This window comes from Pyrus communis, chromosome 13 (assembly GCF_963583255.1).
Source record: "Pyrus communis chromosome 13, drPyrComm1.1, whole genome shotgun sequence".
NCBI lineage: Eukaryota > Viridiplantae > Streptophyta > Magnoliopsida > Rosales > Rosaceae > Pyrus > Pyrus communis.
Window position 1 is genome coordinate 17,992,692 of NC_084815.1, and position 17,324 is coordinate 18,010,015.

A 17,324-nucleotide genomic window follows, 5' to 3' on the forward strand; every position below is an offset into this window, starting at 1 on the left:
TGATTTTTCTTATGTTTGTATGGGAAACTTTTAAGTTACAAGGGATTTGCAAGTTCTTATTTTGAACGTATCATCAACAAATCTCTCATGTATGTTTTTATAATGCTCATATAGAAAATTTTGTAATCCTCCTATCAACAATTTGTTATTCATGTCTTCATAACTTGACACCTATATATCTCTTGGGATCACAGTCGAAGTGTGCAACTAAGATGTAATCTTAGAGTAAGTGATTGTTTATGTCGTGTGTCACTATCTCATAGGGTAGATGAAATGGATGGTTAGATTTACATGATGTAAGGAGAGAATATTTCATTCTCTCTTTTCTCTCTAATGGTATTATGGTGCACAATGTGTACGTGTAAATGTGATGAATACAGAAGCCTTTCCTCCATTTTTCTTCTCTTTGCAACTTTCTCTCAAATTCCAGAATTCATAATCTCCAATTATCATTGATTGATTTCATATATAAGATAATTGTCTTATGAATGTTAACATGGTATCAGATCCAAGTTTGATCAATTGATGATGGGCGTTTGGATCTATGAAAAAACTACCAAGAAACTCGAAATTGAGCTTGATTTGTTTGTGATCTGAGTCTAAAATGGCAGGATCTAGTAGTAGCGAGTTAAGAGCACCGATCTTCAATGGCGATAACTATGAGTTTTGGAGTATAAGGATGAAAACTATTTTCAAGTTTCACAGGTTGTGGGATCTTGTTGAAAAAGGGCTTGAGAGCTCAAATTTGAAGAAGGGTGATGAATCAGATATGAAGAAGAAAGAAATAGAAGAATCAAGCAGTGCAGGGAAGATGACTTTCACAGAGAGACTCATGAAGGATGCTAAAGCTCTAGATCTGATTCAGGGAGTAGTCTCAGATGAGATATTCCTCAGAATCTCTCATAAAGAAACCTCAAAAGGTGTATGGGATATTCTGCAGCAAGAATACCATGGTGATAAATAGGTTAGAAGTGTTAAATTGCCAGGTCTTCGTAGAGAATTTGAATATACAAGAATGAAGGATGATGATTCACTTTCTGTCTATCTTACAAAATTGTTTGATCTGATAAATCAAATGCGAAGCTATGGAATGATGGTTCAAAAATTTCATATTAGTTTGCCTTTAACATATGATTCTATTTGTTCTGTTATTCAGCATTCGAAGGATTTAGATGTGATTGAAGTGCAAAAAGTTATTGCTTCCTTAAAGAGTTTTGAATTAAGGCTAGATAGGCATTCTGGGAACAAAACTGAGAGGGCATTTTCTAGTCTTAATGTAAATCCTAAGCCAATTAAATTCTCTAAGAATCAAAATACAAAATACCAGAAGAATTGGAAGGCAGAAAGCAAAAAGTGGGATAACAGATCCATTGATGGTGCTAGAAATCCTTGCAAGCATTGTGACAAGCTTCATTTTGGTGAGTGTCGATTCAAATGCAAGCTAAAGGGTTATAACTGTGACAAGTTTGGGCACATTGCAAGAGAATGCAAAAGCAAAAAACTAATGCAGCAACTCAATTATGCCACTCAAGTTGAATCTACACCAATTATGTTTTATGCTAGTGATAATGTTAATGCTAGTGTAAAGTAATCATATGATAGGTAGAGAAGATTTGCTTGTTGATATTGATAAAAATATGACAACAAAGGTTGAGATGGGAACTAGACAGCTTGTTGATGTAACTGGCAAAGGAAATCGAGTAGTTGAAACCAAAATGGGCAAAAGATACATCAAAAAAGTAATGCATGTGCCTGGATTGAAAGAAAATCTTCGTAATGTGGGTCAAATGATGGAGCATGGCTACTTCTTGATAATTGGAGACAATAAGGTTGAAATGTATGATGACTGTTCTTTCTCAAATATGGTTGCAAAGGTGCCAATGAAGGGAAATAGAAGTTTTCCAATGAAGCTGCAGTCTGGAATTCATATTGCTTTTAAGGCAAGTGTATGTCAATCTACTCTCATATAGCACAAAAGATTGGGACACTTGAATATGGGCAGTTTGAAACTATGCAAGAACAAGAAATAGTGGTGGGATTACTAGAAAGCAAAGCCATTAAAGGATTGTGTGAAGGCTGTGTTCTTGGTAAACAATGCAGAGAAGCATTTCCAAGGGAAGAACTAATAGAGCATTAACTCCTTTGGAGCTTGTACACACTGACATCTGTGGTCTAATGCAGACAACTATAAAGGCTGGGAATAAATATTTTCTCACCTTTGTAGATGACTACACAAGAATGTGTTGGGTTTACTTCTTAAGATATAAGTCTGAAGTGCTCAATGTGTTTAAAAAGTTTAAAGCTACTTGGAATTGCAGAGTGGTTACAAACTGAAGAAGCTTAGAAGTGACAAAAGGGGAGATTACACTTCAATGGAGTTTAACAAGTTCTATGAGGACTTAGGCATGAAGAAACAGCTCACTACTCCATATACACCACAGCAAAATGGTGTAGCAGAAAGAAAGAAGAGGACCATAGTGGAAATGGCTAAGTGTCTTATGCTGGAGAAGAAGATTCCACTTGAATTTTAGGCTGAGGCAATTAATACCTCTATGGACATTCTGAATAGATGTCCAACTAAGGCTTTGAATAAGAAAACACCATTTGAAGCATATAGTGGGAGGAAACCAAGGATTAAGCATCTAAAAGTGTTTGGTTCAATGTAGAGTATACCAAGTCAACAGAGACAGAAATTGAATTTGGCTAGTACAAGGTGTATTTTCTTGAGGTATGGTAGCTATAAGAAAGGGTACAAGTTGTATAACAGTGAGACTAGGAAAGTAAATGTTTCCAAAGACGTTGTATTCAATGAAAATTCATGTTGGGACTGGAATAAACAGAAAGAAATGAGTGTTAGTATCTCAATCTCTGAGATAACAGAAGAAGATCAAAGTTGTGAAGGGAGTTCTTGTGATCCTGAAGCACAGTGTGTAGCAACTGAAGATTGTGATTTGCTAAGTTCAAATACTGAGATCATTGATCAAAGGGGAATGGCAGGTCCATAGGTTGTTAATCACACTTCTCTCAAGTTCAAGATCATTGCAGAAATGTATGAGAAATATAACTTGTGTATTACTGAAATTGAAAACTTTAAAGAAGTTGCCAAGGATGAATCACGGCAAAAGGCTATGGAAAATGAAATTTCAATGATTGAGAAGAACAACACTTGGGAATTAGTTGATAAGCCATTTGATAAACCAGTTATTGGTGTTAAATAGGTCTATAAGACTAAGTTAAACTTAGATGGATCTATGCAGAAAAACAAGGTAAGGTTGGTGGCAAGGGGTTACTCTCATAAACCTGGAGTAGACTTCAATGAAACATTTGCCCATGTGGCAAGGCTTGACACCATTTGAACATTGGTGGCACTTGGTGCACAGAAATGCTAGAAATTGTTCCAATTGGTTGTAAAGTCAGCATTTCTTAATGAAATGTTGAATGAGCAAGTGTATGTAGACCAACCACCTGGTTTTGTGAAACAACACAAAGAGGACAAAGTGTATAAACTCAAGAAAGCACTATATGGTCTGAAGCAAGTTCCAAGAACTTGGTATGAAGAAATAAATTCCTACTTGACTAAAGCTGGTTTTCACAGAAGCCCTAATGAAGCAACATTGTATATCAAGATATCTGAAAGTTGCATTCTCATTGTGTCACTATATGTAGATGATATTATCTACGCATGAAGTTTAAAAGAGATGGTGTCTTAGTTTAAAGCTGAGATGATGGGGTAGTATGAGATGACTGATCTAGGATCACTTCATCATTTTCTGGGTCTTGGAGTATTGTAAACATAATCCTGCATTTTCTTACACTAGAAGAAATATGCAAAAACATTGCTAGATAAGTTTGGGCTTAGAGATTGCAAATATATTGCAGCTCCCTTAGTTGTGAATGAGAAACTCACAAAGGTTTATGGAAGTGAGTTGGTAGATGAAACCCTATATAGACAAATAGTTGGAAGCTTTCTATACTTAACAGCAACTAAGCCAAACATTATGTTTGATGCAAGCTTATTGGCTAGATTCATGCACAATCCTACCAAGAAGCATATAGGGACAGCTAAAAGGGTCCTAAGATACATACAAAGCACATTGAACTATGGGATTACCTATAAGAAAGGAAAATGAGCAGTGTTAATTGGTTATTGTGATAGTGATTGGGCTGGAAGTGAAGATGACATGAGGAGTACATTTGGTTATGCCTTTAATCTTGGCTCTGGTGTGTTTTCTTGGGCCTCAACAAGCAAAGCAGTGTAGCTCTTTCAACTGCAGTGGCAGAATATATTAGTGCTCAAGCCATCTAGCTAAGATTTTTTCTTTCTAATTTTGGTGAAGAACAAGTAGAACCAACTTAACTGCTGTGTGACAACACTTCGGCTATACTATAACTAAGAATCTTATTCATCATCACAAAACCAGACACATAAATACGAGGTTCAATTTCATTCAACATGTTCTTCAAGATGGTGAGATTGATCTGCTATGTTGTAAGACTGAAGAACAGGTTGCAGATAATTTCAGCATAACACTTAGAAGCGAATGTTGGTGTGTAAGTGTAATTGCTGAAATTGTAGAGAGATTAAGTCTAAAACTCAATTTTAATGTAAGCCCTTGGATCACAATCCAAGTGTCAGCTAAGATGTAATCTTAGAGTAAGTGATCATTTATGTCGTGTGTCACTATCTCATAGGGTAGATAAAATGGATAGTTAGATATACATGATGTAATGAGAGAATATTTCATTCTCTCTCTTCTCTCTAACGGTATTATGGTGCACAGTGCGTGCGTGTGAATGTGATGAATACATAAGCCTTTCCTCCATTTTTCTTCTCTTTGCAACTTCCTCTCAAATTCCAGAATTCATAATCTCTAATTCTCAGCATAAATCAGCTAAATGAAGTACATTGCCGAGAATTGAAAGAAAAGCTACAAGGCAAATGTACTTCATTGGAGCTTCCATTTCTTTAATGCAGTGCAGAAAACACTTCTTGACTTCTTGCTTTTACACAACAATAGGCAACTAAAACGATATGTATTTTACAGACAGGGAGATGAAGAATGTGAATAGACGAAAGAGTGAGGTAAAATACATTTTTGCTCATGCATTTAACTAAGATTACATTTTTAGACTGAATTTGCTAACGGACTACGCCACTAGGGTTTAAATCCTAATTTTTTTACCACGAGGACTATCTTCCGATTACCTTGTCACCACAAGGACTATTTATTCAATTATGCCTAATAGTATTATGCTTGTCATTGTATGTGCATTGTGTAAAATTCGATGTTCTAGTTAAATTATTAGCTCATTGCTATATGAATAATATGTTTAGAAAATAGAGGGAGTTAATATTAATACTCCACAAAGATTTAACGTTTGAATTATAGTTCTTATTTTGCACTCATCAAAATCTAGTTGCTCTATTATAGGACTGTATGATGATTTTGATTCATCATCTAACACCTTGATGTGTTCTAAATTTCTGATCCAGCCCAAATACAAAATAGTCCAAGGCCATGCAGCACACACAACAGGAGCCTTGAATAAAGGAGAATCAATAATAGTGGCTTGGCGCCACTTAGTACTATGGTCTAGTGGCATTCATCTTTATTTATAAGTGAGAGGTCTTAGGTTCGATTTTTGCCAAATGTGAAGTTGAACCATATTATTATGGCAAACCCATTATAAGAGATAGCCTACTCTCTCAACCCCCTTAGTGTAGTTACTATCGTTTGTTGAAAAAATAGTGGCTTGACACATGGCAAAATGACTGATTGACAGCTACTACTTAATTTGTTTTGCAAACTGTTATTGTTGTATGGTTTAAGTAATGTACTTGTTTAGGAAGTTAATTCAATGTTTTTTTTTTTGAACAAACGATATTATCTACACTAAAGGAAGGGGGTGGGCTTAGCCTTAAAATGGACTAGCAATAATGTGGTTCAAATTCGTCTTTGGCGAGAATCAAACCTAAAAGTTCTCACTAAATAAAGAGAAATATCACCGGACCATAGCACTAAGTGGTTAGTCAATTCAATGTTTAATGTTAATTAAAGTATAATTATACCATGACTGAGATTATTAATAGAAATGAGTATCTCCCAAAATGGTATTCTCCAACTTTTTCCTCTTTTTCTCACAATGTACACACCATGACTCCATCTTTTTTCATGATGTTAGAAATGAAAATCATGAATAAACTGAATGGTTTCTGAGAGCTCCGCATCGGATCTGTACACAAAATGTGATGATTGCTATGAAAAATTGAGCCCCATACATACCTCATATGGTAATGTTAAGTCAAATCTTCTCCACAAAGTGGTGGTTTTTAGGGTTTGGAGTTTATCACCAAGAACATGGTGGTGGTTCTTCTTGTTGTGGTTTTAATGGATTGCAACCCCACTCTCCTTTTTATCTTTCAGAAGCTAGCTAAACAAGAAAATTGCTAAAGCCTAACAACAAGTGTGGTGCACAAAGGCTTCTGCATGTCCACATTTCTAGAACATCCTAAAAAAAAAGTCAATCTCAAATCAAGTAAAAGGGATAATATGCAAATTATGTCATTCTCTTTAGTGCCAAAAAGAAAGTTTGAGCTTCAACTTCCAAGTGTGCAAATCCCATATATATGTATATAGTTGTGACCTGTCCACATTTCTTGAACATCCTAAAAAAAAAAGGTTAATCTGAAATCAAGTAAAAGGGCAAATTATGTCATTCTTTTTAGTGCCAAAAAGAAAGTTTGAGCTTCAACTTCCAAGTGTTCAAATCCCATATATATGTATATATTTGTAACAGAGATTACCTCAATGCTCCACTAAGGTCATGATATCTATGATTGCAAAAGCCACTTAGGTGAAGATTTTCTTCTTCATTTGGTCATTTCCATCACTAAACAAACCACCTAAAGTCCTCATCCAAGAAGGCAAGGACAAAATCTCCCATGATACATTCATAATGAGGCTGCATCAACAGATAGGAATTGGATTAGGGTAATTGCTAACTTATGCATGGAAAAAGTATATTGATCAATATCCAAACTTTTTTTTAGTACACCGTTATATTTTACACAAAGGAGAAAGGGGAATTCAGCTACGTCAAATAATGGGCCACCTAATTTGGTATCTGAATTCGTTATCCACGAGATTCGAACCTAAGACCTCTCATTTACAAGTAAAGAGGAATATCACCAGACCGTAGTACTGAGTGGCAACCGATATCCTAACTTTTAAATTGAGCAAACACATGTCTCCAAGGAGCACAAGCCTAACCTATATACAACTTGTTCAATTCCAAAAAATAAGAAAGTAAATAATATTTTGTTTGAACACATTTAGTGAGTTCTAGCTTTCTGGCAATGTTTATATATTGTAGTAGTGTTATCTTTCAAACTTTATTTGCGAGTATATGAAGAGATTGTACAAATGCGCTTTATTGTTACAATTAAGCTCAATACTCGAGTAAGTCTAACAAAATGACTCAATATTTCAAGAAACTAACATGTGTGCTATTTAGTTCCTAATAGTTGTTAACGCGTAGAAAAATTTGAAAGTAATTTGAAAGTAACGAAAATAGGAAGCAGATAAACTGTTGGTATATACGAATCAAATCTTAAAACACATTAATATTCTTATATGTCATTTGAAATGTGTGACAAAAAGTCACGAATCGTTTAACCATATAAAATTTGTAGAATTTTTTTTTTTTTCAAAAAAAACCAAACTACACCTTTTCATTTCTCTGTCAAACTTATGTTTTCAATTTCTCCCACACATTTGATTATTTAAAGAAAAAGGCTAGTAATTCTCGATATCTTAACAAATTTTGGCATATTATTATTTTGTGAACTTTTGGATGATGTACGCATGCATACCTAAGCTTGAAACCATTAGAGCAGTTCTAGTGTATGAAAGGTCCCCTAGGGTAACTTCCTATTGAATCCCTTTCAATGAATAATAACTGTTTTAATGAATAGTAATTGTTTTTTGCATCTCCATCCCTAACTGAATAGTCATGGCAATAGGTAATAAAATATTAGTATTTTTTATTTTATAAAATAATACAAAATAATTTTATTTGTAGTTTCAGATAAGATTTTTAATCATTATCGTTGTGCCACATGTCATTATCCGAAAAGACAATTTTTGATGATAGATTTCGATAAGACTTTTATCCAATGTCGTCGTGCCACGTATCGTTACCTTTTCAAAATCGTTGAGGATAGATTTCCAATAAGATTTTTAACCAATCACGTTGCGCCACATGTCACAATCTATTTACAATCTTTGATGATAAATTTCGTTCAGATTTTTAACGAATGACGGCATGCCACGTAGTATTATCTACAACCTAATCCTTTCTTTTTCCTCCATATGGTGACCATCTATCCTAAGAAATCACACACCAAAATCAAAATCTCTATCATTATTCATAGATTCTGCTTCCCTCTTACACTATCTTCTTCAAGGATGTTGTGGGATATCAATGAGCAAGAGAAAGAATTGTTTAAGCAATGGGAAGAAATGTTCAATCTCACGATGGGCGCAAATGAGATGGAAAAGGAAAAGGATGAAGAGTGTAGAAAGAGAGATGACGAAGCAATAAGCCAAAAAGAGCCTCACATTCCTATCGAGTCATCCAAGTTGTGGCTCAGATCTCCAGCCCCAGCCGTTCTGCAAACATTGATAGAAGCAGGCAACAACGAGGTACGAATCTCTTGGACGATTATTTTGTCCGTAACAGTGCATTCCCTGATACGTACTTTAGACGTCGTTTTAGAATGGAACGACATTTGTTCAACAAAATCATGATTGCTGTTTGCAACCATGATTCTTACTTTGTACAAAAGAATAATGTTTTTGGTGTTATAGGCCTCCTTCCTAAGCAAAAAATTAATGTTGCCTTGCGGATACTTGCATATGGAGTATCTGCAGACCAAGTGGATGAGATAGCGAAGATGGGGAAATCAACCATTCTTGAGTCCCTGATGAGGTTTTGCTCTGCAATCAAATCTATCTACACCACAGAGTACCTCCGGAGACCTACTGAGATGGACTTGCAAAGGCTTCTAAAGAAGGGTGAAATGCGAGGTTTTCCTAGGATGATTGGAAACATCGACTGTATGCACTAGACCTGGAAAAACTATCCAAGTGCATGGCAAGGAGCTAATGGGGACAGAAAAATGAGGAAAAAGTATCATTTTGGAGGCAGTGGCATCATTTGATACATGGATTTGGCACGCTTTTTTGGTGTTCAGGGAGCTCAAAATGACCTCAATGTCCTTGCCCAATTCCCAGTGTTCAACGATGTCCTAGTGTTCAACGATGTCCTGCAAGGAAAAGCACCAAAAGTCATGTACTGGGTTAACAGATACAAGTACCACGGGCCATACTACCTAGCAGATAGCATTTACCCAAGGTGGACATCGTTTGTCAAAACAGTGCCACGTTCACGAAGTGCAAAGGAAAAACACTTTGCAAGCTGTCAAAAGGGGTGTATGAAAGATGTGGAGCATTGTTTTGGTATCCTCCAAGCTCATTGGGCGATTGTCAAGGATGCTGCCAGAATGTTTGATTTAGAGTTACTTCGATCCATCATGATGACGTGCATCATTCTTCACAACATGATTGTGGAAGATGAGTATGATTATGATGCTGTTGATGAATATGAGCCAGACACTATGAACAATTCCAGAACACAAATATATTGTGTTCATGATGCCACCGAAGAACCCATGCAGCACGAGCCATTACAAAGAGATAGACGTTACAATGAAAGGCTCATTCAATGATATACTTCACTTCAGGACTCATGTATTCACAACGCCCGGCAAATTGACTTGATAGAGCACTAGTGGGAATTGAAACAAGCTCAAGAAACTTAAGTTCATTTACTGTGTTTGTTTTTATTTGGTGTGTTTATTTAATTTTATTTGGTGTGTTTTTTAAGTTCATTCAGTGAGTTTTCTTTAATTTGGTGTGCTTGTAATTTTATTTGGTATGTTTATGTAATTTTTTTTGGTGTGTTTATGTCCCTTGAATAAAGATTCTCTTAGTTTAAATAAAGTACCAAATTAAATAAAGTACTAAATTTAATAAATTAGAAACAACATAAAGTACTCTATTCAATAAATAAGAAATTACAACCCAAAGTGATTGGAAATTATGGGCTCCGATTAAAAACAAATTCCCTAGTCCCTCGTGAATGGAAAATCATCACCTAACCAATTTTTGGTGCTATGACCATCTCCTCTTGCTCTCGTTTCTCTTGCATGCCTCCTTCGCACCACTTCCGATTTCTCCGAATTCCAAAAATATTTAGAATTCGAAGACATCGCCTCTACAGGCTCCTTCATAATGTCACGATCTTGTTGAGCCCTTCTTTCTTCTTTAAGCTCTTCCCTTTCTTGCATAAGTAGCTCTCTTTCTCTCTCATTAACTTGAAATAATCTATCAGCAGCTGCAGCTTTTGCCTTATCTCTAGCCTTATCAACTTCAAATTTAGCCATTTCCCATGCCAAAGTCAATGCACCTTGGCGAGCAAGTTCTTCCATATATTTTGCATAATCATTCTTGGAAGCACTCACTTTTCTCTTTGAAGCCTTCTTACCTTGAGGCCTAATTTGATAACAGGTCGACCCTGACCCTTGTTTAAGGGTCGCTTCTGCCACTTGTTCTGTGTCGTTTTCATGAACATGCGAGTCATGATCTAGCGTAGAGTGTAAAAAGGTGTTGTTCATGACAACTTCTGGACTGACAGGCACAACTATGAATTTAGGACAATCTTTGACAATATTCCAACATTCCCACCAGGTGAATGATTTTTTTTTTGTTTTTGTTTTTGTTTTTGGCATTATACCAAGCTTGTACTTGAAGTGTCTACACAATGTGGGAGAAGAAGTAATTATAATCAAAGTAGCTAATGTAAATTTGGGTATAGTACAAACAAATAAATAATACATTGTTACCTGATCCGTGAAATTTTCCCCACTTCGAATATTACTACTAGCTTGCACCAAGGCGTCTATCCAATGAGTAAACGATTGGCTGAGTATTCTCCAACGACTAGACATCGATTCTTCGTTCTTTTCCCACCAATTTTCTCAAGAAAAAGGGTATGAATAAGACTCCACATTTCTCGCAACTGCATCTCATTACCCATGATCGGATCATGAGTAACTTCAACCCAGCTAGAACACAACGTAACATCTTCAAATAGTGTCCAATTTGTACTTGCATCATTAGTCATTTTGTTAAAAACCAATTGGATTGAAACTTTGAGAGAAAGATTGGAATGTGGTTGAAAGTATTTGAAAAAATATGAAATTATGGTGTAAGATAGAAGATAATGAGAAGGTATTTATAGAAAAGTAAAATCAAATATTTTTTTTTGTAAATTTATTTTAAAAAATTCGGATTTTTTAATATTTTTTAATATTTTTTATTAACTTAATTAATTTCTTCCCTTGGATTAAAAAATTTTGAAATCTAACCCTCCAGATTGTGCCACGTGGCACAACAATAACATATCTGATTTTTTCCTTTTTTTTCTTTTTCTTTAATTTTTAAAGGCGAATAACAGGGACCGTTGATCTGAAATCCAACAGCTGATATTGTATCACGTCATCTAGACATTTGGGGGAGGTTTGAAATTTTTTTTTTTACCGTTGGAAATCCAACGGGGCCCCACCAACTGAAAAGTTGTCGGTGCCGCGCCCCCATGCGTACGTGTGCGACACGCGCCTGACATAATTTTTTTTGTAACGTGGTTGACATCAGTCTTGCATCATCTGGCCTCAGGCGCTTGAACCTACGATTCAAGCCCACCCTCTCACTTGGGCCCCCTCTCAGCCCAATCGCGAGCTAAAAAGCTAGAGCAATTGGATAGAAAAAGCAATCGGTCCATCGGACTATCACATACGGTGAACTTGCTCTTAAATCGGGCCATGCCTATTTACCTATTTCGCTCCCAAATTTCAACGTGGGTGCATTTTAATAGTTATTTTTTAAGAGAACAACACATAGTTCCATGATTTTAAGAAAGAATTTCAACTCTTTAACCAACTTTTAGACCAAAATGCCCCTATACTCCATGCTTTGTTTGACCATGTATTTTGGATCTTTGTTCCATCTAGAATATATGAATCTTTTCACGTGCAAAAAAGATTAGATTACAACAAACATCGATAAAAAAAATAGTTCACGACAATCATTTTAAACATTTTTTTTTATTTCTCCAATCAACCTGCAGTCCATATTCAAGAGTGACATGAATAGGATTGTTGCCCTAGAAATCATGTGTTACGTGTATTGATCAATACCCAAATTCTTTTTCTTAAATATAGCAAACATATATATATATATATATATATATATATACACACACACACATATACATGTCCCAAAGGATCACATGGTTGGTTAGACCATCTTCAAAGAATATGTCAAATTTTAAACATAAAAGTTAAATTTGATATGTATGTGACAATTTGACATCTTTTAAAATTTTGTTTTTCATTTAAATGAAAAATTAAATTATTATTCTATTTCATTATAAAATAAATTATTAAATTAATAAATGATATTTAATTATTGAATTGGCACATTTCATCATTGATTGAATAAAGAAAGAGGTAGGAATTTCGCCAGTCAATATCAATATTAATTATAATAAATGATTAAACCAATAGAAAATTAATAATTAATTATTTAATAATTAATTAAAAATATTTGTAGCTGCAACTCCTTTGTTGCCATTTCATGTCATCGCTACATAAGAATTGTCATTTTGGTTGGAGAACATAATGACCATTAGTGTTGTCTTTTTTTTTATCCTTATAGATGATCTGAATATTTTGACATCTTCTTTAGAGATGCTCTTCAGCTTGAACCTAGCTACAAATATCCTTCAAATTTGCCCACCCAAATTCGATTATTTGAAAAAATAAATAAATAAATAAAGGATTAGAACACCTCCAAAAGAGATGTCAAAACTGTTACATAGACATATAACAGTAAAAATAGCAGCAAAAGCTAGAAGTTAGGGTTTATTGGACAGTGCATTTAAATGACTGTAAGTGTTTTTGGATTCCAAAAGCACTTGAAGTGCTTCAAGTGCATTTTTAGGATTTAATGCATTTTTGTTAAGGATTGGTTTTTCAAAAACACTCTCGTAAAAAAAAATTCAATTATTTTAAAAACACACCCCAAAAATCAAGTCGACGGACAAATAATGACTTGATCTAGTGACCAGAGTCATATTCATCAACTCACTGCGTTTTAAATTCGATTCATCCACACTCCTCTTAGTCTAGCTTAAAATAAGAATATTGTGATCCAGCCGGCAAGTATATTAGTAGTAATGAATGGAAAGGGATCCTCTCCGGACCCCTTCCATTAAGTCCACCAAGGCCACAAATCCGGACCTTTAAAATTTGATTCAACGGCTACAAACAAAGGTCTACTTTAAAAGTTATAATAATTTTAACCGTTGAATCAAATTTCAAAGATCTAGATTTGTGACCTTGATGGACTTGGTAGAAAGGATCCGGAGAGGATCCCTTTCCGTAATGAATAAGCCAATATCAAGTTGATTTTATCCAAGCTTGTTTTGGTCAAAAAAGAAAGAACATATAAGCTCATAATTGAAGCTTAATTAATTGAGTAAATGAGATTATATGACTGATGGGGTCTGAAGTTTCAATCAGTTAATTTCAAACAAGCATTGTCTATTCTCCCACTTCTAGTGTCCTTCCGTGTCCTCTTGTTTGTGTTGTCACGGTTAAGCAACGTTAACATTTTATATGACTATTCATTTTTGTCTTATTATCTCTATAAAAAAAAAATAATATAAAATATTAACGTGGTTTAACTGTGACCACATAAAACAGGAAGGTACCGAAAATAGATAGGCAAACAATTCTTGCCCGTTAATTTCATCTGTCATTATTTTGTGTTTCGTTCTTTCATTTTCTGGTGTGCACGCCAGTTGCCGGCACAAGCAATATTCCAAAAGCATAGCCGTGGACAGTGTACGTGAGCAGCTTACGGCCATTGCTTTTTACATAAGAGGACAAAACCCTAAATTGTTGACTTTAGTGTCTTCATCTAGAATTGTTGACTTTAGTGTCTTCATCTAGAAGGTTACACATTGAGTTGACAAGTAGCTTCAGGATTTTACCTAGGGAAATGAATTATGTAAACTCATTTTATTCTTTAAGACACTCTTATTTGGATTTATTGAACCGTAAATTTCCTAAAACAGATATAAGTATGTTGAATAAGAAAAGATGTATACAGACTCTTTCCTTTGATGTTTAATGTAAGGTAATTTCACTTTCTTTTGATGTTTAATGTGATATAATCTTATGAGTTATTCATGAGAACATTATATAACCTTGTGGACGAAGATCAAATTGGGTGATTCACATGTATCATTGATTCATTGTTTCTGTCTTGATTGTGGTTCTGGCATTTCAATTTTGACTGTTGATCTGTTTCTATGCATCAAGAAAACATATATGTACTTTGTTACAAAACCTTATAATTTATTCATGACAACACTCTACAACCTCGTGGACAAAGTAAAAAAATGGGTGATTCACGTATATGTTTGTGTTTCTATGCAATCAACGAAACATATATATACTTTGCTAAGAAACCTGCATTTTGTTTGGCAATGTTTTTGGAATGACTGGCATCGTTTTCAAATAAGAAACACTTTTGGTGAATTTTGAAAGAATAATTTAGAAGTATTTTTGGATTACAAAAGTACTCAAAAATCACACTTTCAAATACTTTGCTAGAAAGCACTTGGATTTTCTCTAATAATTTTGTTGTTCTTCTAGCAAAAGCTCTTCCAACAAAACAATTCTGAGCATTTCCAAACAAATCCTCTGGGTGGTTGAAGGTTAACATGCAATGGCTCCACATGTCTGCAGTCCATTGAAATTATGTGGAACAGGAACACTATGATTGATAGAGAGTTACGGTTTTCAAATATAATGGAGAATCTTCTTGACTTTTATTAACCCATCATGCTCAAACAACATCACTGTTTATTTTTCTAAAACATCACAGTTTATTTTTCTTTTTTCTGCGGCAATCATTTTCTACTAAATGGAAGGGGATCCTCTCCGGATTTCTTCTACCAAGTTCATCAAGTTCATCCATCCAGACCATTAAAATTTGATCCAACGGCTACAAACAGGGGGCCCCATTAAAAGTTATAATAATTTTAGCCATTGGATCAAATCATGTACGTTCATCGTACATCGTACGACCAGTTTTCATCAAATACTATTCATATTTAATTTTAAATAAAAGTATTTAAAATAATTTTTTACCACACGATATACGATGATCAGATTAGAATCCTCATTCCAATTTAACGGATTAGGATCTTCACATCGTACATCGTCCTGTCAAAATTTATTTTAAATTATTTATTAAAAATTAAATATAAACAGTACCTAATGAAAACTGACCGCACGATGAACGAACACGATTAATTGATCCTCTAGATCCCCACAAAGATATTCCGTAAAGGATCATCATCCCAATTTAACCACTTCATTTCATTGGGAGACATTCACCACTCCTACCCCCAACACTTTTGTCATAATTCATAAGGGCACACTTAGGAATGGGCAAATATCCACGAGTATGGGTAACCGCAGTTATCCGTCATTTAAAATTCACAGTTACGGTTATGGGTAACCGTTTAAACAAATAAACAGTTATTGACATAAGCATTTACCCATGAAATTTAAATTGACGGTTATGAGGATTACTCGCGATTATAAATGGGTACCCGTTTGATTGTTTATTTTAATAAGTGTAAAATTTAGAGAAAAAACTAAAAACCCTGAAATTAATTGGGATACTAATCCAATTTACATTTTTTTGTAGGCCTTTTTTATGACAACGAGTCGATGAAACTTTGTGATTAGACGGACGGACGGACGGACTAAAGCATTAGAGTACTCGAAAATTTAGTGCTGTAAACTTTGTGGTAATGGAAATTTGGAAAGTTTCAACATCTTTGTTTTTTGATTAATTTTTGCTAGTTATACTTGTGTGGATTAGAAAATACAGATAGTTTCCAACATTTAAGCTCAAATCCTGTTGATCGAAGCAATCATGATCGTAGGTAGTAGCCCCATTTAACATGTCCTAATCCTTACTCATACCTCTATCTCTACTCGGGTTTTGGATAGGTGATGCCCAAAGGGTTTTCACATTGTTGAGCATTGATGAATTTGAACAGACCCGTAATACCACAAGAAGCTTTGACAAACAATGTTCAAGTCTTTTCCAAACATTGCTTCTAATACATAAACTTAGTCCACAATGGCAGCTAATGAACATTTTGTTTCTATTTACCTATAAATGGGTAAAAATCATGTAAATGGGTGAAAAAAATGGTAGATGAGTAAAAAACAGTAAACGGGTAAATGAGTAAGCGAGTATCCGGTTATGGTTATATGGGTATGCGGTTATGAACACGGTCAACTATTTATAAATGGTTATGGTTATGGGTATAAATATAATTGTTTATGTAATTACCCAAAGGGTAAATACTTATGCGGATAAAGGCTTAAACGGTTATGAGTAATACCCGCGATTACCTGCCCGCTACAAACATTGCCCATCCCTAAGCACACCTTGTGAAAGAGGTGATTTGACCCACAAATCTACAACTTACAGATTCCCAATGGTCCAATTTAACCACTTCATTTCATTGGGAGGAAATCACCAATCCTACCCCAACACTTTTATCCTAATTCATAAGGGCACACCTTGTGAAAGAGAAGAAACAGAAATAAGGTCAATGATAAGGTCAGCTAGTAAGGCAAATGTCTGTGAAGTAGGATAGAGACTTACATTTCATCCTCGAGTTTTAGATAATAATATAATGTCATGCAAAAAGATAATATATAAAATATTGTATTATTGGTCAGGATATGCGAGAAAGTTATAAAATGTCCGCATATGACAGTCTTTCCCGTCAACTAGCCAAATCATGTGTCCCATATGGTGATCAATATTCTAATTCGTTTGCCTCGCTCTATATCAAGCACTTCCTTCCAGATTCTGCCCTCCTACCAATTCAGAAAAGTTTTTATTTATTTGGTTGGTACTTTTGCAAGTGGTTGAAATTATATAAAAACAAAGACCATAACATGAAATATTAGGAGTGGTTCTGTATAAGATCCCAAATCGAAAATGAGATTCCGAATCTCAAATCGAAAATTTTTAGGATAAGAATTCAAAGACCAATTTTGTATCAAAATTTCGGTATTCCTAATTTTCGGGGTTCCTGAA

The 17,324-nt window shown here is 34.7% G+C and overlaps 2 protein-coding genes across 2 annotated transcripts; both read left to right on the forward strand.

Annotated features, from left to right (window-relative positions):
• Positions 1-604: 604 nt before the first annotated feature.
• LOC137712289 (uncharacterized) lies at positions 605-2,531 on the forward strand. Its single transcript, XM_068451392.1, has 4 exons — positions 605-922; positions 1,157-1,418; positions 1,603-1,946; positions 2,319-2,531. The coding sequence occupies exons 1-4, from the start codon at positions 605-607 to the stop codon at positions 2,529-2,531; spliced, it is 1,137 nt and encodes a 378-aa protein (XP_068307493.1).
• A 6,695-nt stretch (positions 2,532-9,226) lies between these two features.
• LOC137712290 (uncharacterized) lies at positions 9,227-9,790 on the forward strand. The gene has a single exon (XM_068451393.1). It carries the CDS (start codon positions 9,227-9,229, stop codon positions 9,788-9,790), a length of 564 nt encoding a protein of 187 aa, XP_068307494.1.
• Positions 9,791-17,324: the final 7,534 nt, after the last annotated feature.